Below are 15,947 nucleotides of genomic sequence, written 5' to 3'. Positions count from 1 at the left end.
ACTGTATGTATAAAGCACTGAAATAAAATTTGTAAATTAGCTTCAGTGCTGAAGAATTACATGCCTTTGTTGAAAGCTTATCTGTAATGACACCACCATTTCTCCATAACAATTTGTCTTCTAATATCTTATAAAATGGAAGGAGTTTGGCTCCATGTCAGTATTTGCAATCACTGTGGAGAAACAGGATCACTATATTTTTATCCCACTGATTCTATCAAGAAGTTTTATGATGAGAAGTTTGAATTTAAACAGGCTTCTGAAGCAATTGGACAGGAATTAAGATATCTACAAACTTAGCAAATTTAGTCCATTAAAATTACAGTCCACTTTGGAAAACCATTTCAGAAAGCTTTGGAGCACTGGAAAGTATATGCCATATGGACAGCCAGAATAATAAATGTGACTGAATGAATGAATATCCTAGCAAGGTTAAGTTATTCATGTCACCTTTTGATAACATCTCCCCTCTTTTTACATTCTTAGAAAATATATTTCCTAAATGGATTTTGCTACAGCACAAAAAGAGAAATGTTTCCCTGTTCTTTGACCTACACTTTGCCTTGCTGGATTTCAGCCCTTTACTCGAAGTTCAGACCCCTTGTACTACCCTCACAAATTCCCCTCCCTGCTGAGTGCTTGCACCCTAGAAATACTTGCAGTTAAATGCTATAAAGAAGAAACAGGCATTGTAGGCTGGAGTCTAAATTTGAGTGAACTTTACTGAACATTTTTTTTCAGACAATGGCTCTTTTAATGAAATCATATCCATACATCTAATACAAACTGGATAATAATGCATATTGCCACAATATGCTCAGTTTGTGTATAATCTTTAATTTCTAGTACGGTTGTTTTCTTGTCATAATACCCTTGCTCCCTATTTGTCAAGCACAGTTTAAATTTATAAAACTCCAGGATATCAAACAACAAAGCACAAACATTAAGAAATTAAATGAGGCAACAACATATTCCATATCATCATGCCCATTACGTTTGGATTGTACAGTAGGAAGCAGTCATGCCATACAGTCAGAATTCTCAGTGCAGCATGGTCTGACTCGATGGGACTCATCACTAGGAATTGGAGGACTTAGGTTCAAATCCCACCGCTACCAAAGTCCTTCCGTATGACCTTGGGCAAATCACGTCACTTTTCAGTGCCTCTGTTTCCCCTTTCCCCAGGATTTTTGTACTATACTTAGCCCACTGGGGTTAGAGCCTCTAGGTGCCACTGTTATCAAATTATATTTAATAGAATTTAAGGCCCAAAAGTGGCCATTAAATAAGTCTGAACTTTGGTATATCACAGGCCATTAAATTTTAGCTAGTTACTCCTATATTGAGCCTACTGATAATAGTATCCCACTCTTCTCAAAATATTAACTAACTATAGTTCAGTTCCAGTTTAAATTGTCTTGTCTGTCTATTTCACTTCTGCAGAGCACAAGGATGTTCTACCACATAATTTAAAAAGGAGTCAACACAGTTTTAAAGTTCTTCCGGTTGTTTCAAAATATAGAACTTATTACACCACTTCCTGGAAACCCTCTTGGCAGTTATGGAATGTTATGGTCTGCATATTAAACTTGCCACATCCCTAACACACTTTTTCTCAATTTTGTCATTTGTTCAGTTCTGTAAGAACAGTCTAATGAAAATCAGTAAAGGCTGTAGCAGACAACTGAGGACGGTTGATGGACTTTCGCTGAGGAAGTAAAGTTTGAGTTGTTTCCTCTACTTTGGCTGTTTCAGTATTTGCAGATAAGTTTATTACACCATTCTCATTTCAGAAGAATAGATCCATTGCCTCAAACTGCAAGACTTCAGGAAAATTGGTGTTTAAAGCTGCAGTAATTGGCATATGTTGTGATTTTCCATTATTTTGGTTGTGGGTTGACACTAATTCCCACTTTAATTAAAAGTTTGTGTCATGATGCTTGACACGTGAATTTTCAATACCACCACTGCTCACAATTTGAGGTATTGCTAACTTTTGTTGGTTTTGTAACTCTCCAAATGTACCTCCACCTCCTGTCCCTCCTTTTGACAAAATCTGTCACAAGTGAGGCTCCAGAAAGAGAGTCCTTTTGCCAGCATCACTTTTGACATGTACTAATTTGTTGGTAAATTGGAGGTGTACGAGCAAAATTTTTTTTTTTTTTTTAATTCTAAGTTGTAAGTTCATCCAATAGGTTTGGTTAAAGAAAGGCCAGGCACAGCTCCTGTGGTGATTAGATAGTGAATACCAGAATCATAGGGCTGGAAGAGACCGTGAGAGGTCATCTAGTCCAGTCCCCTACACTCATGGCAGGACTAAGTAATATCTAAATCATTCCTGACAGGTGTTTGTCTAAGCCGCTTTTAAAAATCTCCAATGACAGAGATTCCATAACCTCTTTAGGCAATTTATTCCAGTGATTAACCACCCTGACTGTTAGGAAGATTTTTTTAATGTTCAACCTAAACCTCCCTTGCTGCAGTTTAAGCCCATTGCTTCTTGTCCTGTCCTCAGAGGTTAAGAACAATTTTTCTCCCTCCTTCTTGTAACAACCTTTTATGTACTTGAAAGCTGTTATTATGTCCCCTCTCAATCTTCTCTTATCCAGGCTAAACAAACCCAGTTCTTTCAGTCTTGCCTCATAGGTCATGTATTCTAGATCTTTAATCATTTTTGTTGCTCTTCTCTGGACTTTCTCCAATTTGTCCACATCTTTCCTGAAATGTGGCACCCAGAACTGGACATAATATTTCAGTTGAGGCCCAATCAGCACAGAGTAGAGCAGAAGAATTATTACTCGTTTCTTTCTTACAACACTCCTGCTAATACATCCCAGAATCATGTTCGCTTTTTTTGCGACAACATTACACTGGGGCCTGATGAAATGCATCCTAGAATACTCAAGGAGCTGACTGAGGAGATATCTAAGCCATTAGTGATTATCTTTGAAAAGTCTTGGAAGACAAGAGAGATTCCAGAAGTCTGGAAAAGAGCAAATATAGTGCCCATCTACAAAAAGGGAAATAAGGCCTGATTAATCACAAGTTGCTGTTATCTGTCTCTTGAACTGCCATTATCTGCTGTGTGATTAAGTGCGAGGTTTGGCGTACTCTGTCTGAATCAACAGACACCGGAACTAACTTCTCAAAATCCTCTTATTCCTCTGAAACGGCAGTTACAAACATTTCTGTCAGCATCAGCAAAGGTTTGTGCTCTGTTTCATTAGTGAACTCCAGACCTAAGCAGTAAGACTAAACATGTCATATACACACACACTGCTCTGGTAGGCATCAGGAAATGAGGGCAACTGGCTGCCCCCTCTCTATCTCATAGACTATAAGGTCAGAAGGGACCATTATGATCATCTAGTCTGACCTCCTGCACAATGCAGGCCACACAACCTCACCCATCCACTTCTATAATTGAACCCTAACCTATGAATGAGTTATTAAAGTCCTCAAATAATGATTTAAAGATTTCAGGGTACAGATAATCCACCAGCAAGTGACCCGTGCTCCGTGCTGCAGAGACCCAGGCCTTTGCCAATCTGCACTAGGGAAGAATTCCTTACTGACCCCAAATATGGCGATCAGTTAAACCTTGAGCATGTGGGCAAAACTCACCAGCCAGACACCCAGAAAGTATTTCTGTAGTAACTCAGAACCCACCCATCTACCATCTCTTCACAGGCCACTGAGCATATTTACCGCTAGTAGTCAAAGATCAGTCAATTGCTGAACTAGGCTGTCCCGTCATACCATCCCCTCCATAAATTTATCAAGCTCAGTCTTGAAGCCAACTAGGTTTCTTGTCCCCACTGCTCCCTTGAAAGGCTATTCCAGAATGTCACTCCCTTGATGGTTAGAAACCTTCATCTTAACTCCCTGATGGCCAGTTTATATCCATTCATTTAGTGTCCACATTGGTGCTGAACTTAACTCCTCTCCCTCCCTGGTATTTATCCCTCTGATGTATTTATAGAGAGCAATCATCTCTCCCCTCAGCCTTCTTTTGGTTAGACTAAACGAGCCAAGCTCTTTGAGTCTCCTCTCATAAGGCAGGTTTTCCATTCCTCGGATCATCCTAATAGCCCCTCTCTGTACCTGTTCCAGTTTGAATTCATCTTTCTTAAACATGGGAGACCAGAACTGCACACAGCATTCCAGATGAGGTCTCACCAGCACCTTGTATAATGGTACTAACACCTCCCTATCTGTACTGGAAGTACCTCGCATGATGCATCCTAGGACTGCATTAGGTTTTTTCATGGCCACATCACATTGGTGGCTCATAGTTATCCTGTGATCAACCAAAATGCCCAGGTCCTTCTCTTCCTTTGTAACTTCCAACTGATGCGTCCCCAGCTTATAGCAAAAGTTCTTGTTATTAGTATCTAAGTGTATGACCTTGCACTTTTCACTATTAAATTTCATCCTATTTCTATTACTCCAATTTACAAGGTCATCCAGATCTTGTTGTATGATATCCCGGTCTTTCTCTGTATTAGCAATTATTAACCAATCAAGATGCTTTTACTATATTATAAACCAATTGTAGTTGATCAAATAAAAATATTTGGTCAGTCCTTGTGCTGTGAGAATTATATATAAATTAAATATTTCCCCTGTCATTCTATTTAAATATGAATATATAGTACTATGGTAAATGAAACAATGAATTCACACTACTGTGGCTCTTTTGGGTAATGTTGATCGCTAATTTGGCTCCTGAACCATTGAGATCTGAGTATCAGTACTATAGACACTTGGACTTGGAAGATACGCCTACACTGCAATAAAAAAACCTGTGGCTCCAAGTCTCAGAGCCTTCGAGAGACTCAGGCTCACAGAGGCTCAGGCTGCAGAGCTAAAATTTGCAGTGTAGACATTTGGGCTCAGACTGGATCACAGCATCTCAGAGGACAAACTCCAGTCTGAGCCTGTACATCTACAATGCAATTCTTAGCCTTGCAGCCCAAGACCCACAAACCTGTGTCAATTGATCCAGGTTCTAAGACTCAGTGCCGTGGGTTTTTATTGCAGTGTAGACGCACACTGAGAGTCCTGTTCTTCCTCTGAAAGGATAATTAATGCTGTTAGCAAATTTCTTTGCTCATGCAATATTTGTGTATATATAGTGCAGTTTTCTTTTCTTTTTTTTTTTCCAGAAGTTCATCTAAGCATTTTGGTGTAAGAAGGGCCAACCAAGGCTTTCAGTAGTGAATTCCGTACACATGGAGTAAAGATAAACATGTTGGCACATCCAAAATAAAAAGGCTTCCACACCTACAATCTATATACCACTGTTCTGCTTCTATTACACGTCAGGAAATGAAGGCAAGGGGTTGCTTCTTTCTTTCTCACTGACATTTCATGACAACAGTCCCGAGGCCTTGCAATATAGCGGTTGCCACTATCAATTTCAACACCTTGGCACATTATAGTGCCAGAAGAGGTAGAATCGTTAACTCTCAAGCCATGTCACTTATACAATCAGAGTTGGAAGGGACCTCAGGAGGTCATCTAGTCCAACCCCTTGCTCAAAGCAGAACCAACCCTAATTAAGGCATCCCAGCCAGAGCTTTGTCAAGCCGCAGCTTAAAAACCTCTAAAGATGGAGATTCCAACACCTCCCTAGGTAACCCATTCCAGTGCTTCACCACCCTCCTAGTGAAAATGTTTTTCCTAATATCCAACCTACACCTCCCCCACTGCAACTTGAGACCGTTGCTCCTTGTTCTGTCATCTACTACCACTGAGAACAGCCTAGCTCCATCCTCCCTAGAACCCCCTTTCAGATAGTTAAAGGCTGCTATCAAATCCCCCTCATTCTTCTCTTCTGCAGACTAAACAAGCCTAGTTCCCTCAGCCTCTCCTCATAAGTCTTGTGCTCCAGCCCCTAATCATTTTTGTTGCCCTCCACTGGACTCTTTCCAACTTGTCCACATCCTTTTTGTAGTGGGGGGCCCAAAACTGGACACAGTACTCCACATGCGGTCTCACCAATGCTAAATAGAGAATAATCTCCTAATTCACACAACACTGTCCCATGCTAGGGAGTGTCTCTAAATCACAATTTTCTGCAAGCATATCTCTACAGGCTCCTTGCATCCAGGTCACTTTCCCCACCTGGCCTGTGCTGTGAGGCCCTCACCTCATATAGCCCAGGTGGGGAAAGTGACCAGGATGCAGGGAGCCCTGATGATGCTCCTTGCTCCCCTCCTTCCCCATAACCCTCTAGGGGTGTGCAGATCAGGAACATTTGAGGAGGAGCGAGCAGCAATACCAGCCACTCCCTGCATACGGGTCAGTTTCCCCAGGTGAGTGCAGGGTTAGGGGCAAAGAGGGCACAGTGCAGGGTTAAAGGTGAAGAGGGAATGGGGGAGCCCATGAGGGCCAGGGGATCGCACTTAGAGGTTTGCTATGTGAAGGGGTCACCGATATAAAGAGTTTTGAGAACCACTGATCTAGTGCCTGATACCACAGTGACAGCTGGCGGATGGAATGAGCAATTGCAGGAAAAATCCTATTCTGCCTTGGGACAAAGCAAGCTCCATTCTTTTGATGGGAAGGAACATGGTCACCGAAGACACTATCTTCAGAGCAGTGGTTTTCAACCTTTTTTCATCTGCAGGCCCCTAAAAAATTTCAAATGAACGTGCGGGCCTGTTTGGAAATCTTAGACATAATCTGCGGACCCCCAGTTGAAAACCACTGTTGTATGGTAACGACAACCTTTTGTGGACCCCCTTACACAATCTGTGGGCTCCCAGGGGTCTACGGACCACAGGTTGAAAACCACTTTAGAGAATGATGCTGCCAGGTTCAAACATACCTCTTCTGGGCATGTGCAAACCTCAGTTTTCCCAGGGGTGTTGTGAAGGGCATAAATATTACTTTGTAGAGTGTGTAAATTTTATTTATTTTGCTTCATCTAATATAGACATGCCTGGCCTGAAGCAATCCTCCACCCCTGGTCAGGAGGTAATGGGAGAGAAGAGCCCGATGCACAGTATCAATCCCCTGCTTAGGATTGGCGTGGGTAAGAGAAGCCAGATAATAATACTGTAGGTTGTTGCAGACACATCACGTAAACAGCATGAAGGAAGGGGTGGAGCTTCCCCAAACATTGCTCAGGCTCTTGTGATATCTTTGCAGGAATACTAGGCAAGGGGAGAGATCCACTCATATTTTGCTTTGTTGTGGAAAGCTATGATTGCTGGCTGCTGGTACACATAAAAATAAGTGAAAACAGGTAAAAGACGCATACTCTGTCAAAATTACAAAGATGGTTTTATAAAAAATGGATTAAGGTAGATGTGTTAGGAGAAACTTGCATTTCTTGGCCCTTCATACAAATGTTTACACTCGTGGTCAGTGTAAGGGCTTGTCTACATGAGGAATTTTACCAGCATAATGATACCACTAAAATTCCCTGTGGGAACAAGCCTGGAGACTCTATCATTAACTTTTAATTTCTTTGATTTCAAATGCATGGTTTGTGTAAGTGGTACAATAGATAACTAGTGTACATTGTGACTTAGTATCTTCAATGGCTTAGGTATTTTTGTCTTTGCAAGCTTTATTAGAGAATTTGTGATTCTGAACTAGGAACTGAAATTGAATAGTTCCAGGATGATGCCCAGCATTATTGCTTGCTAGGGATTTCAGCTGCTTCTAGTGGGTGTAACCTGTAATCTTGTCCTGTACTCTGTGTAAACTGAAATGAACTAAGGACCAAAAAAAAAGCTAAAGTAGAACTAGAATATTATATGTAACACAAAAAAAAAATCCCTGCAATTTGTCAGATACTTATAACTTGGTCACATTTGGAGAGGAACAGGAAGAAGCACAACCCTAACAAAGGCCACCCTTTGCTCCACATTTCAATTCTCTGCTCCAAGGCATTGGTCCTGCATCAGCACAGGTCCCTGAACTTGATGACCTCAAGGTCCCTTCCAGCCCTACATTTCTGAGGGTGCTCAAGCTTTTGAAAGGGAAGGTCACCACAATTTAACAGGGCCAAAACAATGAATTTTCCATAAGCTCGTTCTTGGAAATAGTTGAACCACTTTGGCTGAAATTTTCCAAAAAAGAATTCAGCCTGAGGCAGATAGCTGGTCTAGAAAATTTCACCCCAAAGGGTTAGTCTGGCTAATTTCTAAGCAACAGAAAACATGGTCTTAAAACAACAAATATCAGGCACTCTTATTGGTGGGTGGCACTACTACACTCACCTGTTTAGCATTTACTTCAATATCACATACTTTTTGTTTAATTCAAATTAAAGTACATAACTTACAAAACTTCTGTCCATTTCTTCCACAGAAGAATCAGAAACCATTGAGGTAGCACAGAAATCTGGGTGGATATGGGATAGACACTTTTCACAGACACCTTTCAGTCATAGGACCACTAAAGGCATAGCTAATGTGCTACATAAGATAATTACTAATGCAAATAAAGCAGAAGCTCACAAGCCATGTCAGGTGTAGCTTGTTCTGAGCTTGGCAATCACTCTTTTGCTCATTAACCTCCCAGTTTATGATCAGACCTTTAATATCAAGTCTTTGCTTTGGGGACTTTTGACTTCCATACAGTTCTAACCATCAAGGAAGCAGGGGGAAGGAGGCAGTTGCTAAGGAACTATGATGTTTCCATGCACCTATCTTGTTGAAAGGGAAAAACTTGATACATCATTTGAACACATTCAGTTCAGTATAAGCCACCATCAGGATTTTCCAAGACTTGCACTATCTGACACATATGCTAAGAATTAAATTAATTTACAACCTGCCCCTGAATTTTAGTACCAATATCACTTTTCAGCAAAGGCATACCTGTGACATTAAAAATGCTTAATTTTACTAATTTCAGTCTTCAAACACTGAAGCCTTTTGACATGTAGACTATGAAATTCAAGCTACTCGGGGCCTCCTTATAAAATTAAGCTACCAAATATTACTAAGAAGATGCATATTGCAAAAGTATGGTGGTGGCTGGAAATCCTTTTTGAGAAGAAGTGATTGCTTCTTATTGCATCAGACATGCTGTTTTTCTTTAAGCATGTCTGGAATTTCATCAGGGTAACTGCTTTTCCTGATTAATTGCCCCTCTTGATTGACCAGTCTCCCAAATGAAATTATCTTCTGTAATTAATTCATTTATACCTGAGTGGCTCCATATCTTTCAAGGATACCTTATGATCCTATCTTCTGATGGGTGCCACCTCAGGTATTATTCAATTTTCATCTCAGCACACCCCAATCCTCTTTTGTTAGGAAAGAGTGGGACTTTGTGACAAACAAGCATTGGATTGTTGACTAAACAAAATCCTGGCGGCTAATACCTTTTGAACTGAGTAAAAACATGTAGGTTTTTCCCATTTTTGTTTGTTTCTTTTGTTCTCTCATGTAATTACCAAAGATGCTTTGAAAATACTGAACTTAAATAGTATAAAGAGGGAAACAATTGCACTAGTAAGTGCGCTTCAAAACTGAGAAATCATTCCAGACACAGAACTGTCATCTTGCTCTGCTTTCTTCTAGGACTACAGATCCAAGCTCTGGGAGAAGCTGTCAAGAACTGAAACCACCACATCATCTCTGCAATGGTGAGGAAAATTGCTTTTGCAATTTTGGGGTCTCATTTTGTAAGTGTTATAATTAAAGCCTTTCGGTCAAGAGTCGTGTCAATTCCTGAACACACTAATATCAGATCCCAGTTGGTCAGTCACAGAGGTGCAAGTAGCTAAAATACCATATTAAATACAGTTGATATTTGAAGAGGAAAGAAAAGCAGACTCTTGCACAGGAACCCTTGCCCCTAACTGCTTTTAGTGTGAATTGTAGATGAAAGAAGAAGTGATAAGGAATCTCTTTTAATATAGGAAATTAATATTTTGGCGTTGTCTTTGGAGAGATTACAGCTAGCTGAGAGGCTGAGTTTTAAAGATCAGTAGCAAACAAGACATTGAAGCATTTTTCCCCAAACTGAAATTTGTTATTCAAAAGTCAACAGCCGCAGTGTATTGGAACTGGAAGTGAAATAAGCAAGAACAGAAGAGACTGTTTACTTTCCTCAAAAGATTAACCAAGAAACATGACAAATGCTTTGAACAGTGAAGTTATGTAGTATAGTAATATCCCTAACAAATACTCTTAGTGTAAACTTAGCATTTGGAATTTAAAATTGTAAAATATAGTCAGTTGGTGAGAGATCTAAAAAAGTGGAGTATACATGTCTTAGATCAACTAGCTAACTAGTTTTGCCAGTTTTTTAAAAAATAACTACATTAAATGTAGAGGATGCCAAGTCTTTTCCCTGAATTTCACTCAACCTGGATAAAGCTGAAATTGTCTTTGTGTGTGGTGGTGTTTGGGGGGGGAGGGTGTTAGTCATACTATGACAGTAGAACACTCACTGACTACTCAGAGACTTAATGCCCTATCCTGTAATAACTTTGCACGGAGTTAATGCCCCATTTACTCTCTTCAGCCCACAAAGGAGCCAGTTAAGGGTCACTCAGGGAAGCTTCAACCCTCATTTAGAGTCCACCATTTGTTAAAACAATTCCTGACGTTAACAGTTTAATTAAACACCTATTACATGGACCTGATTTAATCTTTAAACACAGACACTAAGTATTGGATGTAGAGCAATATATTTGTTCCAAACATGACAGTTTCAAACAGAAAACTATAAGAGCACTTCTATGTTATGCTGCTCATATTTTAGAGACTTGAAACATTGCACATTCCTACTTTTCAAACCAAAACAACTAGGAAAGGGATCATGAAGCTGCCTAAAGGTAGTTTTCTTCTAAACAGCGTGAAATTAAGATTTAAAAGTAATTCATGTTTCCAAGGCTTAAATGTATTCTCGGATGTTCTTGCTTAGCAATAAAAACAAAAAGACCTGTTTCAAGCAGCAAGTACGACCAAATGGAAAGATGCTCAGTTTTATACAAAGTGACACTTTGTCATTTAGTATGGTCTCATGCGTCCTGAGGGGGGTGGTGCACGATTTGGAGGAGTGATTGCTATATCCAAGTAGTCTCCTATCTGGAACTTTTGAGACTGCAGAGTCATAGAATCATCTGTGCCCTTTCTGCCTGACATTGTGCTGCCAATTTCCTTCACCCTGTAGGAGGAAGTGAAATGCAGATTAATAATTGGAGGCAAAGAGTCCATCTCTCTCTAAACTGCAAACTCATTTAAGGCCCAAATGTGGTCTGATAGTGAATGGTTTTAGGGATTTCCCCCCCACACACACACACTTTCTTCAACTAGTTGCATATGAAGGTGGTACCCCCACCCTCACAGTCAACATGCACTGTCTTCACTATAGAAACAGCACAACTCTAGGTAGAGCAATTATGTAAATTTAAATTCAATTTTAGCTCAGAGAAAACAGTCTACCAAGTTAAAGGGGACAAAACTGGTAAAGAAAACACCCCAAATGACATAGCAGGACACAGCCACTGCCCTTTAACTGGTTACTGATAAGTGAACACCTACACCAATGGCTGACGGGCCCATTATGACAAAAATATCAGTCCTAAGATTACAAGCACTTATGTGAAGTGACTAGATCCTCTTTCTAATATCGCCTGAGGCAACAAGCCTTTCAATGCTCCTCAAAGCTGCAGGTACATATCCTGACTGGCTGCCTGTGTGGTGACCAGCAGATTAGGCAAACACTTGTTCATTGTTTTGGAAAGGGGTGAACAGAAACGTTAAAGCAGTGCAGTCACCATGCAGTTTTCTGTTTATCAGGACTAGATTTCATATGATATAGGACTTTAAATCAGTGTTAATGAAAAATAGTTTATCGCTCTGCTGTCTGAAGCATTCTATTAATCTGGAGAAGAAATGACATTTACCTATAACCAGGTCTCTTGAGCTCTGTATAAACAATTGCAAAATTGAAGTGTGTGCCCTTCTTCCGTGCTTCTGGGTAGACCTCTTTCACTAAACTGGTCAGCTCTTTTAAAGTTGCATCCATCCTAGATTTAAAAAAAGATATTACAACTCATCAGGATGGCTCATAGTTATCAAATATTTAAAAAAATTCAAACCCCATTTAAAATAAGTAACAACAGTTTGATAACTATGTACTATCACTTACAAAAACATCATGTAAAGACAAGGAAATATATAGTCCACATTTAAGTCGGGTAAGATTTTATATGCTTATGTATTTCCATGTAGTACACATTTCATGTTTGGCACGTCACAAGTTTTTGTTTTTGAGGATCCATTTTTAAAGTATTTTAATCTAAAAAAATCAGTTTATTTCAATATTCTCAGCATGTTTTTGTGGTCAGCGAGGAGTCACCCTAAACATCTGAAGGCATTAGACACCAATTACATAATGGGAGGCAAAATGGTCTAGTACATAGGGCATTGGACTGCAACTCAGATCTGGGTTCTAATACTGGCTTAGCTACTAACCTGCTATGATGTTGGTCAAGTCACTTGACCTCACTGTACCTGTTTACCCTCCACACCTTGCCTAGTTTATTTTGATTGTAAATTCTTCACAATAGGGACCCACTGTAACTATGTAGTTGTAAGGTGCCTCCTGCAGAGAGGCCCTGATCTCATCTCAGGTCTCAATAATATAAAATAATACATCGTAATTTCAAAGCTTTATATTATATATAAATGATATGTATGTGTACACACACACGATATAAGGCTGACTTAGACTTCCTCTAATAAGATCATGGTTACTATCCTGACAGGAGACAGAACTACCTTTACAGTCAAGACTAAAACCCATGGGCCGTGATTCTAAGGTCCAAAAGGAATCAATTATTTGAGCTAAAAACAAGAGCTAAAAGCTATGAACAAAAAAATGTGTTGTGCGTTCTAGGCTACAACCAGTCAATAGAGGGTATTGTGTTAGAATCATAGAAGATCAGAGTTGGAAGGGACCTCAGGATCATCTAGTCCAACCCCCTGCTCAAAGCAGGACTAACCTCAGCTATATCACCCCAGCCAAGACTTTGTCATGCCACAGCTTAAAAACCTCTAAAGATGGAGATTCCACCATCTCCCTAGGGAACCCATTCCAGTGCTTCACCACTTTCCTAGTGAAAAAGTTTTTCCTAATATCCAACCTAGATCTCCCCCACTGCAACTTGAGACAGTTGCTCCTTGTTCTGTCATCGGCCACCACTGAGAACAGCCTAGCTCCATCCTCCCTGGAACCCCCTTTCAGGTAGGTAAAGGCTGCTATCAAATCCTCCCTCCTCTTTTGTAGACTAAACAAGCCTAATTCCCTCAGCCTCTCCTCATAAGTCTTGTGCTCCAGCCCCCTAATCATCTTTGTTGCCCTCCACTGGACTCTCTCCAACTTGTCCACATCCTTTTTGTAGTGGGGGGCCCAAAACTGGACACAATAATCCAAATGTGGCCTCACAAATGCCAAATAGAGGGGAATAATCACTTCCCTTGATCTGCTGGCAGTGCTCCTACTAATACAGCCCAATATGCTATTAGCCTCCTTGGCAACCAGGACACATTGCTGATTCATATCCAGCTTCTTTATCCACTGTAACCCCCTGGTCCTTTTCTGCAGAACTGCTGCCTAGCCCATCAGTCCCCAGGCTGTAGCTGTGCATGGAATTCTTCCATCCTAAGTGCAGGACTCTGCACTTGTCCTTGTTGAACCTCATCAGATTTCTTTTGCCGCAATCCTCCAATTTGTCTAGGTCAATCTGTATCGTATCCCTACCTTCCAGGGTATCTACCACTCCCCCTAGCTTAGTGTCATCTGCAAACTTGCTGAGGGTGCGTACAATCTACTCCAGATCATTAATGAAGATGTTGAACAAAACCAGCCCTAGGACCGACCCCTGGATCATTCCACTTGTGACTGGCTGCCAGCTAGACGTCGAGCCATTGATCACTACCCATTGAGCCCGATAATCTAGCCAGCTCTCTATCCATTTTATAGTCCATTCATCCAAATGTTGAAGACAACTAAGAATGTTTTTGAAGGTCAAAGGTTAAGAAGGTTTTTGAATGCTTTGGGGTCAAACTAATTTTTCAAGCTAAAGTTCAAGGAAGTAAAAGTTCTTAAAGGACACTGGTTGCCACCTAACTCCAAAGAAAATACCTTCTCCACAATACACACAATACCACATGAAAAGTGTGCAGAACAGCACAAAAATTAATAACACACTTTCTATACAATACTCAGCATTTTGGGATAATTATTTTTTGTAGTCTTCCATAATCATGGAACTAAACTTTGTCACTACAGGCAGCCAAGCCAACCAGTTTGAGACAAAATACTGTTTAGGTCTACTTTGGAATAAAGAATTTCAAATGTTCAAGCGTGTTAAAGTACAAAGTGCTTTGTATTGTGTATTTATACCACATTAATGAAGAAAGAGTATTCCAATAGATAGATCTTTGAAAAGCTGAGTCAGTCAGTTGATTCATCCAATGCAGAATCTCTAACAATGAGCTGTAGTTATTTAAATTACAGATGGAATTCTTTGTTCCAGTCTTAGGAAGGAGATTCCCAGCCATTATGACTACAAATGATACAGGATCATATCAGGACAACAGCAACCTCCTTCCGCCTGGAGCTATTCCAGCCCAGGGTTGTTTCGAATGACAATACACACGCCTACAACTACAGTGTAAGGCCCTGATAGAAACCTAAGGAAAAGGCCCATAGGAACCGCTTGCTGCTTAGTATGGGTGGAAGATTACGCCGTGGCAGATTCCCGATAGAGTCTGGGATCAACGATGTGCCGGTGCCCAGCGTGAGAGTGAAAACCGAGCCCAGGCGGGCAGGTGCCCGTACGGCAGCTGTTACTCCGCCAATGGCCAGCCTGCCACGCAGCCCAGCAGCGCCGCCGGGCCCGGGGCCCAGAGCTGCCCGGGGCGCGGTTGGCGGTGCCGGCGGCCGCGCTCACCAGGTGTAGATCTGCAGCTCGCTGGAGGGCACGTTGCCGCGGGAGAATTCGTCCATGCGGTGGTGCCGCCCGTTGTTGGTGGTGAAGACCCTCAGCAGCAGCGGGCACGTCTGCCAGGGGGAAAGACAAGCCGTCAGCGCCCGGCGCGGCTGGGCCCGGGCCCGGGCCGGCCCGCGCTCGCCAAGGCCGGCGGCAGCAGGGCGCGCGGAGCCGGCACCCGCCCCTCCCCCCGGCGTTCCCGAGCGCTCCGGGGCGGACCCCCGGCCGCGCGCTACCTTCTCCCTGTCGATCGGCTTCTCGGGCTCCTTCTTGATCTCCTCCTGCGTCACCCGCGACTCCACCGCCATCTTCCCTCCGGCCGGCCAGGCGGGGCGAGGACAGACGCGACTGCTGCTTGCTGCCGGCAGCGGCACTGTCCGGCCCTCGCTCGGTCTCTGCGCTGGTCACGGTCACTCACTGGGGGGGAGGGGGAACCCGGATGTCTCGGGGGCGCCCTCTGCTAAACTCTCGCGAGGGGAGGGAGCACTGCAGCCCCGCCAGGATGCGAGCGGCAGAGGAGGCGGAGCCAAGACATACGCGTGCGCACTGACAAAGGGATAGGGGGAGGCCTGGGGGCTCCGACGGGTAAAGCGGGAGTGGGTTGTGCGCAGGCGCAGGGTCAAGCCCGGGGCGGGGTGTTTCTCCGAGGGCCTGTAGCGCGGAGCCTTGGGAATGGAAGTTGAAACGACGCTCGTGGCCTGGGCGGGGCTCCCAGCGAGCTCCGCCTCCCGGCCCGAGACAGCCAATGACGGCTGCGTAAGCAACGGCGTCTCCCGGTGCTGCTCCCCCTGGAGCCAGCGGGGAAGGGAGGCGAAGCGCCCTGACCCGACGGGAAGAAGGCAAAGCCCTGAAGGCGCGTCTGGAGCGGATGGAGCCCGCCCCGCCCCCCGGCCGGCTCCGAGTGCGGGACGTGAGCGCGGCGTCGCCCCTCGGGGCCGTTACACAAGGGCTCTAGCCCGGGAAAGGCTGG

General features: G+C 42.8%; 2 protein-coding genes across 3 annotated transcripts in view; one reads left to right on the top strand and one right to left on the bottom strand.

Moving 5' to 3' along the window:
- The window catches only part of SKA3 (spindle and kinetochore associated complex subunit 3), a 66,198-nt gene extending 60,929 nt beyond the window's left edge, over positions 1 to 5,269 (top strand). The window contains exons 12-13 of one of the 2 annotated variants that reach the window (XR_010922578.1): positions 1,637 to 1,716; positions 5,169 to 5,269. The gene's annotated coding sequence lies outside the window, so the exon portion shown is untranslated. Of the gene's footprint in view, positions 1 to 1,636; positions 1,735 to 5,168 lie in introns of those variants that run through there. The other variant, XR_010922579.1, reaches the window with a different exon arrangement.
- A 2,739-nt stretch (positions 5,270 to 8,008) lies between these two features.
- SAP18 (Sin3A associated protein 18) lies at positions 8,009 to 15,468 on the bottom strand. Its single transcript, XM_067562857.1, has 4 exons — positions 15,214 to 15,468; positions 14,939 to 15,048; positions 11,885 to 12,007; positions 8,009 to 11,142 (listed from the first exon to the last, which is right to left on the bottom strand). The coding sequence occupies exons 1-4, from the start codon at positions 15,283 to 15,285 to the stop codon at positions 10,986 to 10,988; spliced, it is 462 nt and encodes a 153-aa protein (XP_067418958.1). The 5' UTR covers positions 15,286 to 15,468; the 3' UTR covers positions 8,009 to 10,985.
- Positions 15,469 to 15,947: the final 479 nt, after the last annotated feature.

This window comes from Emydura macquarii, unplaced genomic scaffold (assembly GCF_026122565.2).
Source record: "Emydura macquarii macquarii isolate MOO-44397 ecotype Brisbane River unplaced genomic scaffold, CSIRO-AGI_Emac_v2 contig_2473, whole genome shotgun sequence".
Classification (NCBI taxonomy): domain Eukaryota; kingdom Metazoa; phylum Chordata; order Testudines; family Chelidae; genus Emydura; species Emydura macquarii.
The sequence above is the reverse complement of the archived record's forward strand: the minus strand, read 5'-3'. Positions and strand labels throughout refer to the sequence as shown.